Source organism: Taurulus bubalis (genome assembly GCF_910589615.1).
Source record: "Taurulus bubalis genome assembly, chromosome: 14".
Classification (NCBI taxonomy): domain Eukaryota; kingdom Metazoa; phylum Chordata; class Actinopteri; order Perciformes; family Cottidae; genus Taurulus; species Taurulus bubalis.
The window spans coordinates 15276326-15290001 of record NC_136602.1 but is presented as its reverse complement, the minus strand read 5'-3'; the positions used below and the strand labels follow the sequence as shown (position 1 = coordinate 15290001).

At 38.5% G+C, this 13676-nt stretch overlaps 1 protein-coding gene across 1 annotated transcript in view; it reads left to right on the top strand.

Annotated features, from left to right (window-relative positions):
* Nucleotides 1–1581: 1581 nt before the first annotated feature.
* The window catches only part of lmbrd1 (LMBR1 domain containing 1), a gene marked incomplete at its 5' end in the record, with an annotated part of 53387 nt that continues 41292 nt past the window's right edge, over nt 1582–13676 (top strand). The window contains 3 exons of the mRNA XM_079230013.1: nt 1582–1647; nt 3337–3513; nt 4362–4425. Coding sequence (XP_079086139.1) covers nt 1582–1647; nt 3337–3513; nt 4362–4425 — 307 coding nt within the window. The remainder of the gene's footprint in view (nt 1648–3336; nt 3514–4361; nt 4426–13676) is intronic.

Sequence of the window (13676 nt, the reverse complement as noted above, 5' to 3'; positions counted from 1 at the left end):
AAGAAGGGAGGAGGAGTGCAGATAATCCCATTGCCACATACATGTGGATGCCCTGCCAAATAAAACAATAGCTCATACCACTGAAGAGTTGATTTTTCTTATAAACTGGTATTGCGATGGAAACATGTTTATACATAAAATAAATACATATTTTTAGGAATTCATTGTCCCTCTCATCATTAAGATTAAGAATAGACACGAAGAAATAACTTAACATGTTTCTCAAGTAGCAGCATTGTTATCTGACAGTACTGATTATATTGTGAAATTCATATTAAAATGGCTCTTATGTTGGCCATGATAGGACATGGGGTAGTAGGAAAATAGATATTGGTTTTACATATTCCTGACAAGTAGATATTTAAGCAAACATGTTAGGCAAAAGAAGAGAGTAATGTCAGTGTCTAAACTAGCTGAAAAAGTGCTAACCAAAGAGAGGAGACCCAAAAGCCAACATCAACTTCAATTTATATATTTAAGAGGCCAACCCCAAGAAAGAAAATTGAAGGAAAATAAGTCTAATGTATATTAAGCAGATATATGCGCTTCAAAAAACACACTGCAGTGAGCCACTGCTCCGACAGCAGTACTAATATGGAATTTTGCATGTACTTGTTAACAATATGTATTTGACGAGGAATACATAATCATATTAGGGTACTATACCACCAGCACCAAAGACAGTGTCTGTTTGCTTGTGTGGGCCACTGCGGTGGATAATTGATAGCGAGTATTACCCCACTGATCTGCTTTACACATGGGAATGCAGCTATGTGTACTACACCCTAATTTCCAGTGACCTACTTCTACTTTTTCAGCAAATTTAAAACTCACTGTACCAGATGAGTTTTCTGGATATACTGGATGAATACTGAATGTCAGTTTGATTGCCTTATGTCCACTTGTCAGGCAATGTGCCAAACGGATAGTATACTGCTTAGGTGAGCCAAAGCGCTTTTGTGTAAATATTTTATATGAAACATTTTTATCAGCTAAGAAGTTATGATCCATTGCTTAATGAGAATCCCTAACACTGTACAATTATTCTGATAGGTTGATGCTTTAAAAATGCAAAACCAATTATAATAAAAGCCTATAGTAAGAGTTGTAACAACACATTTGGAATGTATAAACACATTTTTCTGCTCATGCTTCTGTGGTTTTATGAGCCAAACCTTTAGTAAAAGAATCTGAATATTTTTCCCTGACAGATGGTAGTATTATATGAAACTAAAACTTTGAGGATAGCTGACCCTGAATGTATTTTTCATCAGAATGATGCCAAAGGCTCGGGCCCTATATTGTATTGTTGCCTTCCTGATCCACCACCAGTAAATATTACATTCTACACTTCAGTAAACTGCTGTAACAGTACAGCCCACTCACTCACACACACACACACACACACACACACACACACACACACACACACACACACACACACACACACACACACACACACACACACACACACACACACACACACAGACAGACACGGACATATCAACAGAGGCTGCTGCTCGCGCTCCACTGTGGTGACGTCAACAGGAGCACGTGGCTTTGTTATTGCAGGAAGTGAAGATGGCGGACCAGCAGTTGCTCGCCGAGTCGGCGCTCGGGTGGTCTATTTTCACCTGTATACTCCTGGTAAGAAAGGTCGAAGTGGTCCAGTTAGTGGTTTCATCAAGTACGGACAGTTACGCGCGTATTGTGAGATGTTTCAGCAGGTGAAGCGCGCTCGTGGTAAAGGTATTACCGGGCGCGACGTGTCCACGTCAACATTGGGCTTTGGATTGGTTTTGGCTAACATTAGCCACGACACGGTTTCAGGCTGTTGTTGCGCACCGTGTAAGTTAGTATACATTACTATTAGAAGCAGGTATGAGTGTGAAACACCACTACGTCAAGGCCGGTATCTGTACTCTCGTGTACAGAACATTTACATCTCTGTTCAGATGTTTCTCGGTAACTGCGTCCCTCTGCGCTGTGGCGTAGTTGCGTTTCAAAATGAGTGTTACACAAGTTATGGTCTCCAAGTTGGTGCTGCTGAAAAACCACAAAAAGGAGGCGGTTTCCCCAACACAGATACTGCGAACAGGCACACATCGAACCCGTCCGTCCCTGCGTATCATTCTTTTTTTAAACTAGGATTAATGACTTCTCCGGTAACGTGACTTTAGTGAATAGCTTGAAGTTGGCCAGCCAGGTAATCTGCTACCCAGTTTAGCGCTTATTATCACACCTGTCACTCAGAGTCACGTGGCCAAATCAGAAGCCGTGCAGAATAGGATCATGAATGCCTGGATGCCATTAAATTGCTCTGCGTCCCCTCGCCACCACACTAGCAACCCTTCTATTTGAACACACATTTCAATGCATCTTATTAAGATGCAAAGCCTGCGTCATTACCTGGCAAAACAAGCAGCCAGAGGCTTAAGGCTGCAGGCCTTTAATTGATCCTGTCCGTGAATGGCAGGCCTTGATCTAAAGGGACTAGTTTTAGCAGTGTCCTCACTTCTTACAGCGTGTGTGCCTTGAATACGTCCTTGTCATTTTGGAGACCCATATTTGCTTCTTTGTCTCGAGTTTCCTGTCAGTTACAATGACAATCCCTCTTCTTTTTATTTGCATGTGAAGCAGCAACATAATGCTTCAGAAAATTAATGAATTAATTATAAGTTGAAAACTAAAAGCTGTATTGCATACTTGTCTATTATTTCTGCTTCATTCAAAAAAAGAGTCAACTTTGTTATCTCATTTCAGTCCTTAATGTCATTCACTCATGTGCTGAAAGGACAAGGGGAGGGAGTCTGGTATAATCAGACCACTCGTCCCGTAGCACTTGCAGTCAGGCCATTCTCAGTGAAGAATTCCCTGCTTGTATTGACACTTTGGTTTGATTAATTATGTTTGTCAATCAGCAATTGTTCAATAGAATAGAAATACAGCGATCAATGTAGGCTACTACACAAGGGTAGAATTTCTTGCAGGATATTATATTGGATTGCATCATTTTGTTTGTACAGTTGTTTCAACCCCTGTGTGTCTATTTAATAATTCTCTCAATGTATTCATTCCTGAAAATTAATTTATGAACCCAATCTTTCTGCAATTACATCGTCAAAAATGAAATTGCACTGTTTAAAGCTTTAGTTAAATAATAGATGGGTTTCCGTCAGCAGATGCAAAGTGCAGCTACATGTACGCTATGTGTGGAGACTGCTTGTCTCCGATCAGGGAAAATATTACTTACACTAATTGTTCCTTCAATTGGTATAAATCTTTAGTTGTTTTAACTTGATTATTACATGTTTTTTTTTCTTCTTCTCTTTTTAGGTAATTCTTGCCTTCTGTTGGGTCTACATTCGGAAATTTCAAAGTCGGCAGGAGAGTGAAGTTGTTTCAACTATCACAGCAATATGTGCCCTCGCCATCGCTTTGATAACTTCAGCACTTCTACCAGTGGATATATTCCTTGTCTCATTCATGAAGTATCCCAATGGTACCTATAAGGTTAGTATCTGTTATGGTAACAGCGGCAGTAAAATCAATTTGAGAAATGCTAACGTGTTGTCCTGAGGCAGCTTTTAACTTTGCCGTGTAATTTTCTTAGAATTAGACAAAGTGAACAATGCTTTAGTCCAATCTAAAAGCTAAATGCATTTCTGGGCTCAGAACATATTTTTTTTTTTTTTTTTGCAAAGTCATTGCATTTGCTTTTATCTATTTGAAGATTTAGCAGAGGATGTAATAGCGTCTCAATTTGAACAGCAGGTCATTCCTTTTGTTTCTGTGGGTTGTGAGCGGCTGTGATTGCTCAGGGTTTTTTGTACCACTTAGTCATGGCCAAGAAAGGCTGCACATGTTAACTCATCAGGGACATACTTACTGTAACCCCTTATTCATCCCTTACTCATTAATCAGACATGATATCTTGGTGATATATATACTTTACTTTAATAAGCAAAGAGACATGAAAGCAAATGGTGTCTTTTCTCAAGACATTTGCCAAGTGTAAAAAGAAAATTAAGAATAATAATACTAGCTTCTTATGGGAAAAGCTCATTAGAGCATGTCTCATTGCAGTGAGTCATGTTACTGCAGAAATGGAGACATACATTATTTTTTACGCTGTTACTCTTCAAATAAATATATAGTTTTTAATATTATTGCAGCTTCTGGAGAATACATTCAGAGAGAAAAATGCAAGCTTATGTTGGACATTTTTCCACACCTGTACTATGCATGAATACAAATAGATGCATTAACCATACCTCCCTCTGTGTGTTTATTATCAAACTATGTTATACTTTTTAATGTTTTTTGCTTTAATCTAATTGATTTCCTTTGCTAACATCCAGGAATGGGTAGCAAACAATGAGACAAGAGGGCAAATTGAAGACACTGTGCTGTATGGATATTACAGTAAGTACATTTTGTTAATACCTGTCTATGTGGAGGCACCATAAAACAATAATATATATATATATATATATATATATATATATATATATATATATATGTATATGTATATATATATATATATATGTATGTATATATATATATGTATATATATATATATGTATATATATATATATATATATATATATATATATATGTATATGTATATATATATATATATATATATGTATATATATATGTATATGTATATATATATGTATATGTATATATATATGTATATATATATGTATATATATATGTATATATATATATATATATATATATATATATACGTATATATATATGTATATATGTATGTATATATATATGTATATATATATGTATATATATATATATATATATGTATATATATACATATATACATATATATATATATATATGTATGTATGTATATATATATATATATATATATATATATATATATATATATATATATATATACATATACATATATATATATATATATGTATATATGTATATATATACATATATATATATATATATATATATATATATATATATATATATATATATATATATATATATATATATATATATATATATATATATATATATATGTATGTGTGTATGTATATATATATATATATATATATATATATATATTTGTTGACAAAATAATAGCTAGAGATGATTATTTACTGGAGAATTTAAAATAAATGAATCTATTTTTCTCTGAATCAGCTCTTCCGTGTAAATATTTTCTCTGAAATTAGCTGATTCGCAATCAATGATTAGAAGTGTGCTTCGTCATTCTTCTACAATATCCATATGGCACTACCGTCAATTGAAACAAATTGACGGTAGTGCCAGTTCAATTACACCAAGGGCCTGACTCACCCACACAGCAATCAATCTCAGTGGGTTAACGGCTTAATTTTGGGATTCACATTGGCTCAATGATTACCACAATGGCAACTCCTTTTCATGGAAGGTATCTCTTTAGTTACACATCTTGCCTGCTCTGGAGCAGTGTTGCAGAGTCTATCACCTTACGATTTATTAGAGGAAAATTCACTCCAAAATTAAATCTTTGTATGTCAATTACTCATCCAGCAAAAACTACATCAAAATATCCGTTTACAAACTCTCACACAGTCTCACGCTTGCTCAGGCAAGCTACTCGGTTGTGCGAGTACTGTTTTAAATAGTAAGGTTTGAGTGAAATTGCATGTGTTTGGGAGGTAGTGAGCGTAGTACTGGAAAATTGAGACTTGGATTCTACTGCATGAGTTGTGTGAAAGTTACTTCACTTTGGCCCAGCAAGTGTTTATTCATGGACAAACTGTGCAAATCTGGACATGAACAATTCCTAATCCCTAAGGAGCAAGATTCTAAACTAAATCAGTGATTTACTTGTGGCCCCACTGGCTGGTTAGGAGAAGCAAGTAAGCAGCAGTCAATAGTGGCTTTTTTTCAAAAATTGTGAATCACAGCAAACCACCAGAGGTCCTTGAGCATGCAGTCATCGATGAGCACAAAAATGATTAGGCTGATGGGTCTAGGTGTGTACTTACTGGAAAATGACTCCAGTGAAAGTCACCTATTAGAATACAACTTGAGTAAAAGTCTTCTAATAAAAGTATCTAATATTTACTGTACTTAAGTATCAAAAATAATTTTCTGATATTAAATGTACAAAGTACAAGTAAATGCTGTTAATAAAAAAGCAAAGGGTCAGAATTTTGAGAATTATGAAGTTCATTCTTTTAAGTAGGGTTGGGTACCGAGAACCGGTGCCATATTGGCACCGGTTCCAACACGTCCGGTACCTACCGGACCGAAAAGCAACGCAGATTTCGGTGCTTCCTTCCGGTGCCTGAGCCGATTTAAATACTTTTTGTTTTACACTACTCTGTAAAGTTGCACGGTATATAGACACTAAAAAAGTAGCGCGGTGCCCGCACGCTAAAAACGATTATTAAAATAGCGCGGATCAGAGCACACTCGCTGCTCTGCTCTCTGTCTGTCTGCCTGCATGCAGAGCGGGGCTCGAGGGGGCGGGGCTTCCAGCGCTCACACACACACAGCGCGCGCACACAGAGATCGCTGGAGACACGAGCGCGAGCTTTTGAACGCCCGTCCTCGGCTTGATGGAACAAATCTCTCCAGTTGATATTAATGATGATGTGTAGTCCAGTAAAGCAGCAGTTTTAGGATCCAACAGTGTCTGAGTTCTGTTGCACACGGTCCCATCAGGCCACCTGATGCTTGTGTCTGTTCTTTTTTAAAATATATATTTTTATAGTTTGAAGTTAAAAGGTTTGATGCTGTAGTTTGAAGCGTGTTTTGTATGTACTTATTTATTTATATCTATAGTATTCTTTAAACAGTTAATAATATTGTTCAATTTGAAGAAAAAAAATTGCCTTGGCAATAAAAAAGTATGGGTTCAGGCACCGTTTAGGCACCGGTATCGTTTTAAAAGTATCGGTTTAGCACCGGTATCGGAAAAAACCCAAACGATACCCATCCCTACTTTTGACAGTGTGTGGCCACCATGACCAGGACAAGGAGTTGTGTTGAAACTAATTAGGTTGGCTGTGATCCATCCAGGAGCAGCAATGTTCAACATAATATATTGTGCATAAGTATATTTTTGCATCTACTGTGAACACATCATAATTCTCCAAAAAACAATATGACACTATGAAGGAGTTGGAACAGTGTGTTTATTTGTATGCTCATTCCTCACAGAAAGAATGAATGAAAAACATTTTGAAAATAAAAATCAAGGCCGGAAAGACGTTTTATTTTGAAAAATGACCGGATACATCCTTCTGTTTGTAACCTCAGACGGAACATCTTGACACATGTCAACAGGGTTACGTGATACGTTACCCTAAAAATTAAACTTAAAAGTCTGTTTCAACTCTGTCGGTGTTCTGGATCAAAAACCTGCTTCCATTTCCAACATCCTGTCTTTGTGAAGTGGGTTTAAGTTACGGAGTAGACTGGACATAAAGAACACACGACCGGGTCACTCCGAGATGGGACCCGGTCCGTGGCGCAAAAAAGGTTTGGGAACGCTGGACCAGTGGATGTAAAGGGTAAATGCATAATACTGTGATTCGCCAAACCTGCATTCGTGGAGTCTGTGTTCCATCAGAGTCCCCGATGTTTGTCTCATAATTAATTTTTTCTAAAGATAGATTTTACTTTGTAGCAAGTAACGAAGGTTTCAGGGGAAATATATCGGAGTAAAAGTATCAGTTTTCTCTGCAAAATGTAGTGAAGTAAAAGTCAACAGAAATATAAATAGTAAAGTACAGATATCCCAAAAAAAGATAAAGTACAGTAACAAAGTATTTCTACTTCGTTACTGTACACCACTGCGTACACGTTTAACAATTTTATTGGTTCATGACATTTGGTCGCCTCATGTAATTCAAGCAAAGCTCAGCGCCCAACTTCAGCCTGAACGGAAGCCCAATGAACCAGCATAAGTGGAAACACCTGTGCAGGGCCTTTAAAGCATGACAAACCGTTTAATGGACCCTTTATAAAGCAGACATTTTGGCTTGTTGTAGCAAAAAAAGTGGAATTGATAACTGTAAAAACTGGCTAATACGTCTAGTAATGTGTACACAGGCTTGTTGTCAGGGCTTACTGGGGCACTTAATGAAACTTAGGCCATTGTAGAATAAATTAGTTTTCAAATAATAGCAGCAGCAATTTGAATGTATAGATGTTAGCCTTTTGATATCGCCTTCTCAGGCAAGTAAGGAAATAGCTGCTGACGCTTGCGCCACCTACAGGTAATGAGTGTGACAGCTGCTTTTTCGGTCTTTTTAAGTTTGAACAGTTTACTCTTTTATTTCATGTTTAAGGAGTTAGATTTAAAGATTTTGACAGTTTTTTTGTGCACAGAACCAAGTAATCTCTATATTTGTTTTCTCTGCAGAAGTCTAGCTACAGTGTTGCTTTCCAAGAACAACTCTTTACTGGCACTGACAATTTGTTTTTGGCTCGAGGCACATTGGGTTGTATCATTTGTAGGTTTGTCAAGCGTTCAGTCAAGCATCTTTGAATTGTCCTGCACGATGATTCTTTAGCTATGAGAGAGGGCAGGTCCAGTCCCCATGGAACACTCCATAATTCCAGTATTTGAGTGTGGTTGCAAATCATGGGGACAGTATCTAGGCTGTTTGGCTTATAAATTCCTAACTGAAAGCTATCAGTGCTGCTGAAATTTCTTTATGATTGTCATATTAAAGGATAACATGAGTTTGTTGTCTTTGACGGTACCAAATTCAGTCATGCCAAAAACACTAAATCACACGTTTTCTAACAGATGCTGCCTTAAAGTGCCTGTCAGCAACACTGTTATGTTCCGTCTGTTCAGAAATGCCAAATGCAAAGGAAGACAAGCTGTCCCCTTGCCCAGACAGCCCAATCAAAGAAACCACTTTCCCCCGTATGGTGACATCAGAAAAATTGTCTTTCACAGTCCATGAACACTGCAAGTGAATCCAGCATTCAAAAATATGATTTCCTATACAAGATTAATTTTCTGTGTTACCATCCATAGTTTGGATTAAACATCCCCTTTAACCCAAACTTGTATGGAGACTTAATACATTAATAATCCTGTTGGCTTCGTGTTGAATGCAGGACTGTTTCCCGCCAGTAGTTTAATTAATTTAATGAACAAATTGCCTGGAAACCATTTTCATGGTGCAGCAGTTACACTGTTGTGAAAGTGAAATCTCTATCTATCTATCTATCTATCTATCTATCTATCTCCTTTTACACTTCTTCCATGTACATGCTTCTATTCTATACTGTGTGCTAAGTAGGCTCTATATTACAGACATAGTTGATTCAAACCATTCACAGAAAATGCATATACATTTTCTTATCCAGTTTGAAAAATCTTCCAAGAGTATGCATTCTAGGGTCTAGGAGAGGGATAAGAGAGATGCTTGAAAGAGTAAGCTACCTGCCTCAAGCATGTATCTATGTGATCATAGCTCTGGGAGTGTGTGGTACAGAATCATCTGCCTGCGAATTTGTTGTGGTCTTGTGACCTTTGGCTGTTGATAAGGTAGGTTGAGTGCTTGTAAAACGGCCTAAAATACAAAAATCTGAGCCTTCCAGACTTTATTGATGTTGTGCACAGTTCCTCAAAGCATATATTGGGAATAATATCACACTGCATTTTATAATATTGCAAATGCATTCCGAACTTAGGTATACCAAATAACATGATCTATTATAATGTCATATATTAAGTTAAATTGTGCGAGATTGGCTACTGATTGTGATCGTTTGCCCTCAGCTAGTTCAAGGTAAATACATACTTTACATACTCAGTAAGATGGTGCACATTCATGACTCGTATCTATGTGAATAGTTAAAAGATGTTTGTGACATTTGGAGAGAACTGTAATTTGAGCAAAGTCATACTTTGCTGAAGAAGATAGAAGATATGATTATTTTGAGTCTATTTAACCATCCTGTTATTGATGTTTCTGTAGAACCAGGGACTCATTCCTCTCTCTTGTTTGAGGGGCATTGCTTTTTTATTTGCCAGTAGGTGGAGACCAAGCTCCATGTGTGTCTCCTTACAAATCTAACCTTTAAAGTTGAATTTTCTTTAAGGCCACATTTGACAGCACTCTCCATTTGTCTCTTCGCAAATGAAATAACGACAGGTTTGACATCGAGATCTCCTATTTCTTCGACTTGAGCATGTTTTACTTCACGTTGATTGACTTGCATTCAGTAGTGATTAAGCAGTTATTAAGCATGTCCAGTCTGCATTATTTAGGTAATTCTTGGAACAATTTGATGGCCTTACACAGCTGTCATTTGGTACATTTCTGTCAGTTGTTGGTTCAGAAATATGTGTATTATTCTCTGGACACAAGCATTAAATCAAACCTACTGTATGACACTGTCAACATTTCTGCAGCAGTCTTGAATCCACTTTTCTGCTGTATAATTGCCCTGTAGAGTTTTGCAAGCACATTGTTGTCACACTGGAAACAATACAGTATAGTGGGGTAATGATAACAGAGCACAATTACATTTTTTATTTCAATGGATTGGTACAATTTTTTTTAATCCACACAATTATACATAATTAGTAGGAGTGGATGATATTGTGATATTTAGCAGTTATTTTGCACCCTTTTGTTTATTAAACGGCATGCGTGTTTATTTTGAAGCATTATCAATTTCTGTGAAAGCTCACAGTTGCTCAGACTCCTTTTCTTGTGAAGGCTACAGTACATGTTACCAGTAACATCATAAGTAGGTCAAGTAAATGCATTTCGGTTGTGCCACACATACACACATGCATTTATGAGTGCATGAGGACAGTTAATTGCATCAGAATGCAGTTTGACTGTGAGCTAAAATCTGTGTACCTGTGATGAAGAGATAACGGCTCCATCAGAACGTAACTAATGCCGAAAAACAGGAAGTGAAAATATTCTGTCGAATTGAAATGTTACCTATTGACTGTAGAGAATAAACACGGCAGTTTATACATTTTACGCAGTGTAATATCAGATCAAATCGACCTTAACTTTACAGAGAATATACATGTTGGTTACTGAAACACCCACTTCCTTTTAGAGCTCAAATAGCTTTTTGTGATCTTTGACGATCCCTAAGTTTGAAAGCCTTTCAATTCCAGCCCCTGTCCATTTATACATTTCCTTGAACTGCTTAGTACTTCAAAGCAGTGATGCATAAGGCCCTTAAGCAACAGGGCAAAATACCCCTGGGACCTTTAAATAAGTCATTGGCTCTCTCTCGCTGCCTTTTCAATGCCATTTGTAGGGAAGAAGTTAGAGAGGATGCAATCCTCTTGTAAATATCCTGCAAGTACTTTCTTTTTGTCTGCGATGCTTGTCCACCTCGTCTACATGTGCTGATTGAATTGGAGGAAAGGGGTCTGGTGCTTCTTTTCAGAGCATTCTGAAAACATTGACAAATTGCAGTTATATTTTGAAGGGCAGTTCGATGAGAACATTGTCCAGTGTGCAAAAGAAACAAAAGACACTTTTCTTGCCACAGTGTGCGAAAACCTCAACCGATAGCTCTTCACTTCTAATGCCGTGTTCACACCGGACGCGGCGCGAATTTGCGGCGCGACCAGATTACATGTAAAGTCAATCCACAGACGCGCTGCGACGCGAATTGGCGATTTATTGGCGCCGCGGCGAGATAGACGCGTTTGAGGCTGCGCGAACAGAACGTTTGACCTGGGGCGAACAAAGCGAAGGACGCGGCGCGAATTCGCGTGAGTTGTATTCTCCCAACTCTGGCGGAGAAATCGCGTGACGCAAAGTTGCAGCCAATCAGCGTTGAGAAGCTTTGCCCGTCACCACCGCCGTCTCCCCGTTTCAGAATGAAACTGCTGCTGCTCCGCCTGAACCAGCGCTGGTAGCGGCTTCATTGAGACGCTGTTGTGGGACTACGGATAATATTATGAACCCAGACACTATGGAGTTTGGTGTTCCGACATATGTGGAATTTACACAAAAAGTATAAAGCAGAACTGGTGGTTATTTCCATGGTGGATGGCATAATCGGTATCGTTTTACGGAGATACGCGAGACGCAGTTCCTGGAGGAGTCGGTGAAAGTCACCGAGCTGTGTGCGGCTACGGATGATGTTATGAACCCAAATACGAGGGCGTTTCATGTTCCGACACGTTTGGGACTTCCACAACAAATATAAAGCAGAACTAGTGGTTATTTATTCCATGGTCGATAGCGGAAATGAAAGCTTCGTCGCTTGTCTCTCACAGAGGCAAGCAACAGAGCTAAGCCACGCCCCCTTCACGCCGTGATTTTTCGCGTTTGTTGTGAACACGCTCGTGTCACTCGCGCGAGTAAACTTCCGCGGTGGACGCGGCTCGAAAATGCCGTGTTCACATTGCATAATGCCGTGTTCACACCGGATGCGAAAAATCGCGGCACAGCTCGGTGAATTTCACCGACTCCTCCAGGAACTGCGTCTCACGTATCTCCGTAAAACAATACCGATGTGGATTGACTTTACATGTAATCTGGTCGCGCCGTTTGCCATTTTGATGTACTGATCAGGCTCTAATATTCATTATAATACCAGTGTACAGTGTTCCCTTTAAGCTGTGTGCGTGCGCTGCCGCGCAGGCCAGTCGAAGTGGCCGCGCAATAGATTTTTCAGACCCCACAAACGATTTTTTTTCAGGGGTTAAAAATCTTTTTTGCGCCAGTGTTTCTGAGATAGGAGTGAGCCATCTCCGCAATAATAGGTTCTTTGATGTGACGTGTCGAGTCTTCTTGGCCAATCAGCGTCCCGTTTCTCGACATGCGCTCTCTGTACCTCTGCTAGCGCTCTGCCTCTGTTAGCACCCCCACCCTCGCTGTCCTCCTTCGGGCGCCAGGAGTGAAGCTCGCCTAGAGCGCCACATAAGCTCGGGCCGGCGCTGTTTAGGCTCCTCTTGGCGGGCCCTGCTCCAGCCGTTAAAGCCAACAATGGCGAAAAGAAAGGCAGAGCAGGTGCCCCAGAAAAAGGTCTGCCTAACGTTCAAACATGAGTGGCTAGTTGAAATAGTCCAAACTGACACAGGTAGGATGAAACTTTCAGATATATTTAAATATGAAGTTATTAAATTGTTTATATAGGCTGCCTTTAGGAAAAATGACACCATGTCAATTTAATAGGCCTATAATTATTGTTAAGCACTGCATTAGCATTTTTCTTTCAATGAAGTTCCACTTAAATGTTGTACCTGCTGAGAAATGACTAAACACCTTTTGATACTTTTATTTTTTATATATATCATTATCAATCATAACCAGTGAACCAGTCATAACCTCCCCTTATTGAAGTTCAACAAAGATCCTTTAAGTTCAACTAAACTAACTGGTAAAACACCATCATTAAAATGTTCCCAAAGTCCAGCCATTATAAAGGATATTGAATACATATCAACCTTGTATACATATTGATGCATTTGCTGTCATCTCTTTGAATCCCCTATGGCTAACGCAGGCTTGTGGTCATTTTCGGCAGGTCGCGTGGTTGCGAATTGCTCAGTGCTGAAATGTGCGCTCAGAAAAAAAAAATTGCTCAGTGCTGAAAAAAATGGGGGAACATTGCTAGTGTGTCTTCCCACTTTGTCATTATTGCTTTTTTGTCCAGTTTAATACCGCTTCATCAATGCTTCATTG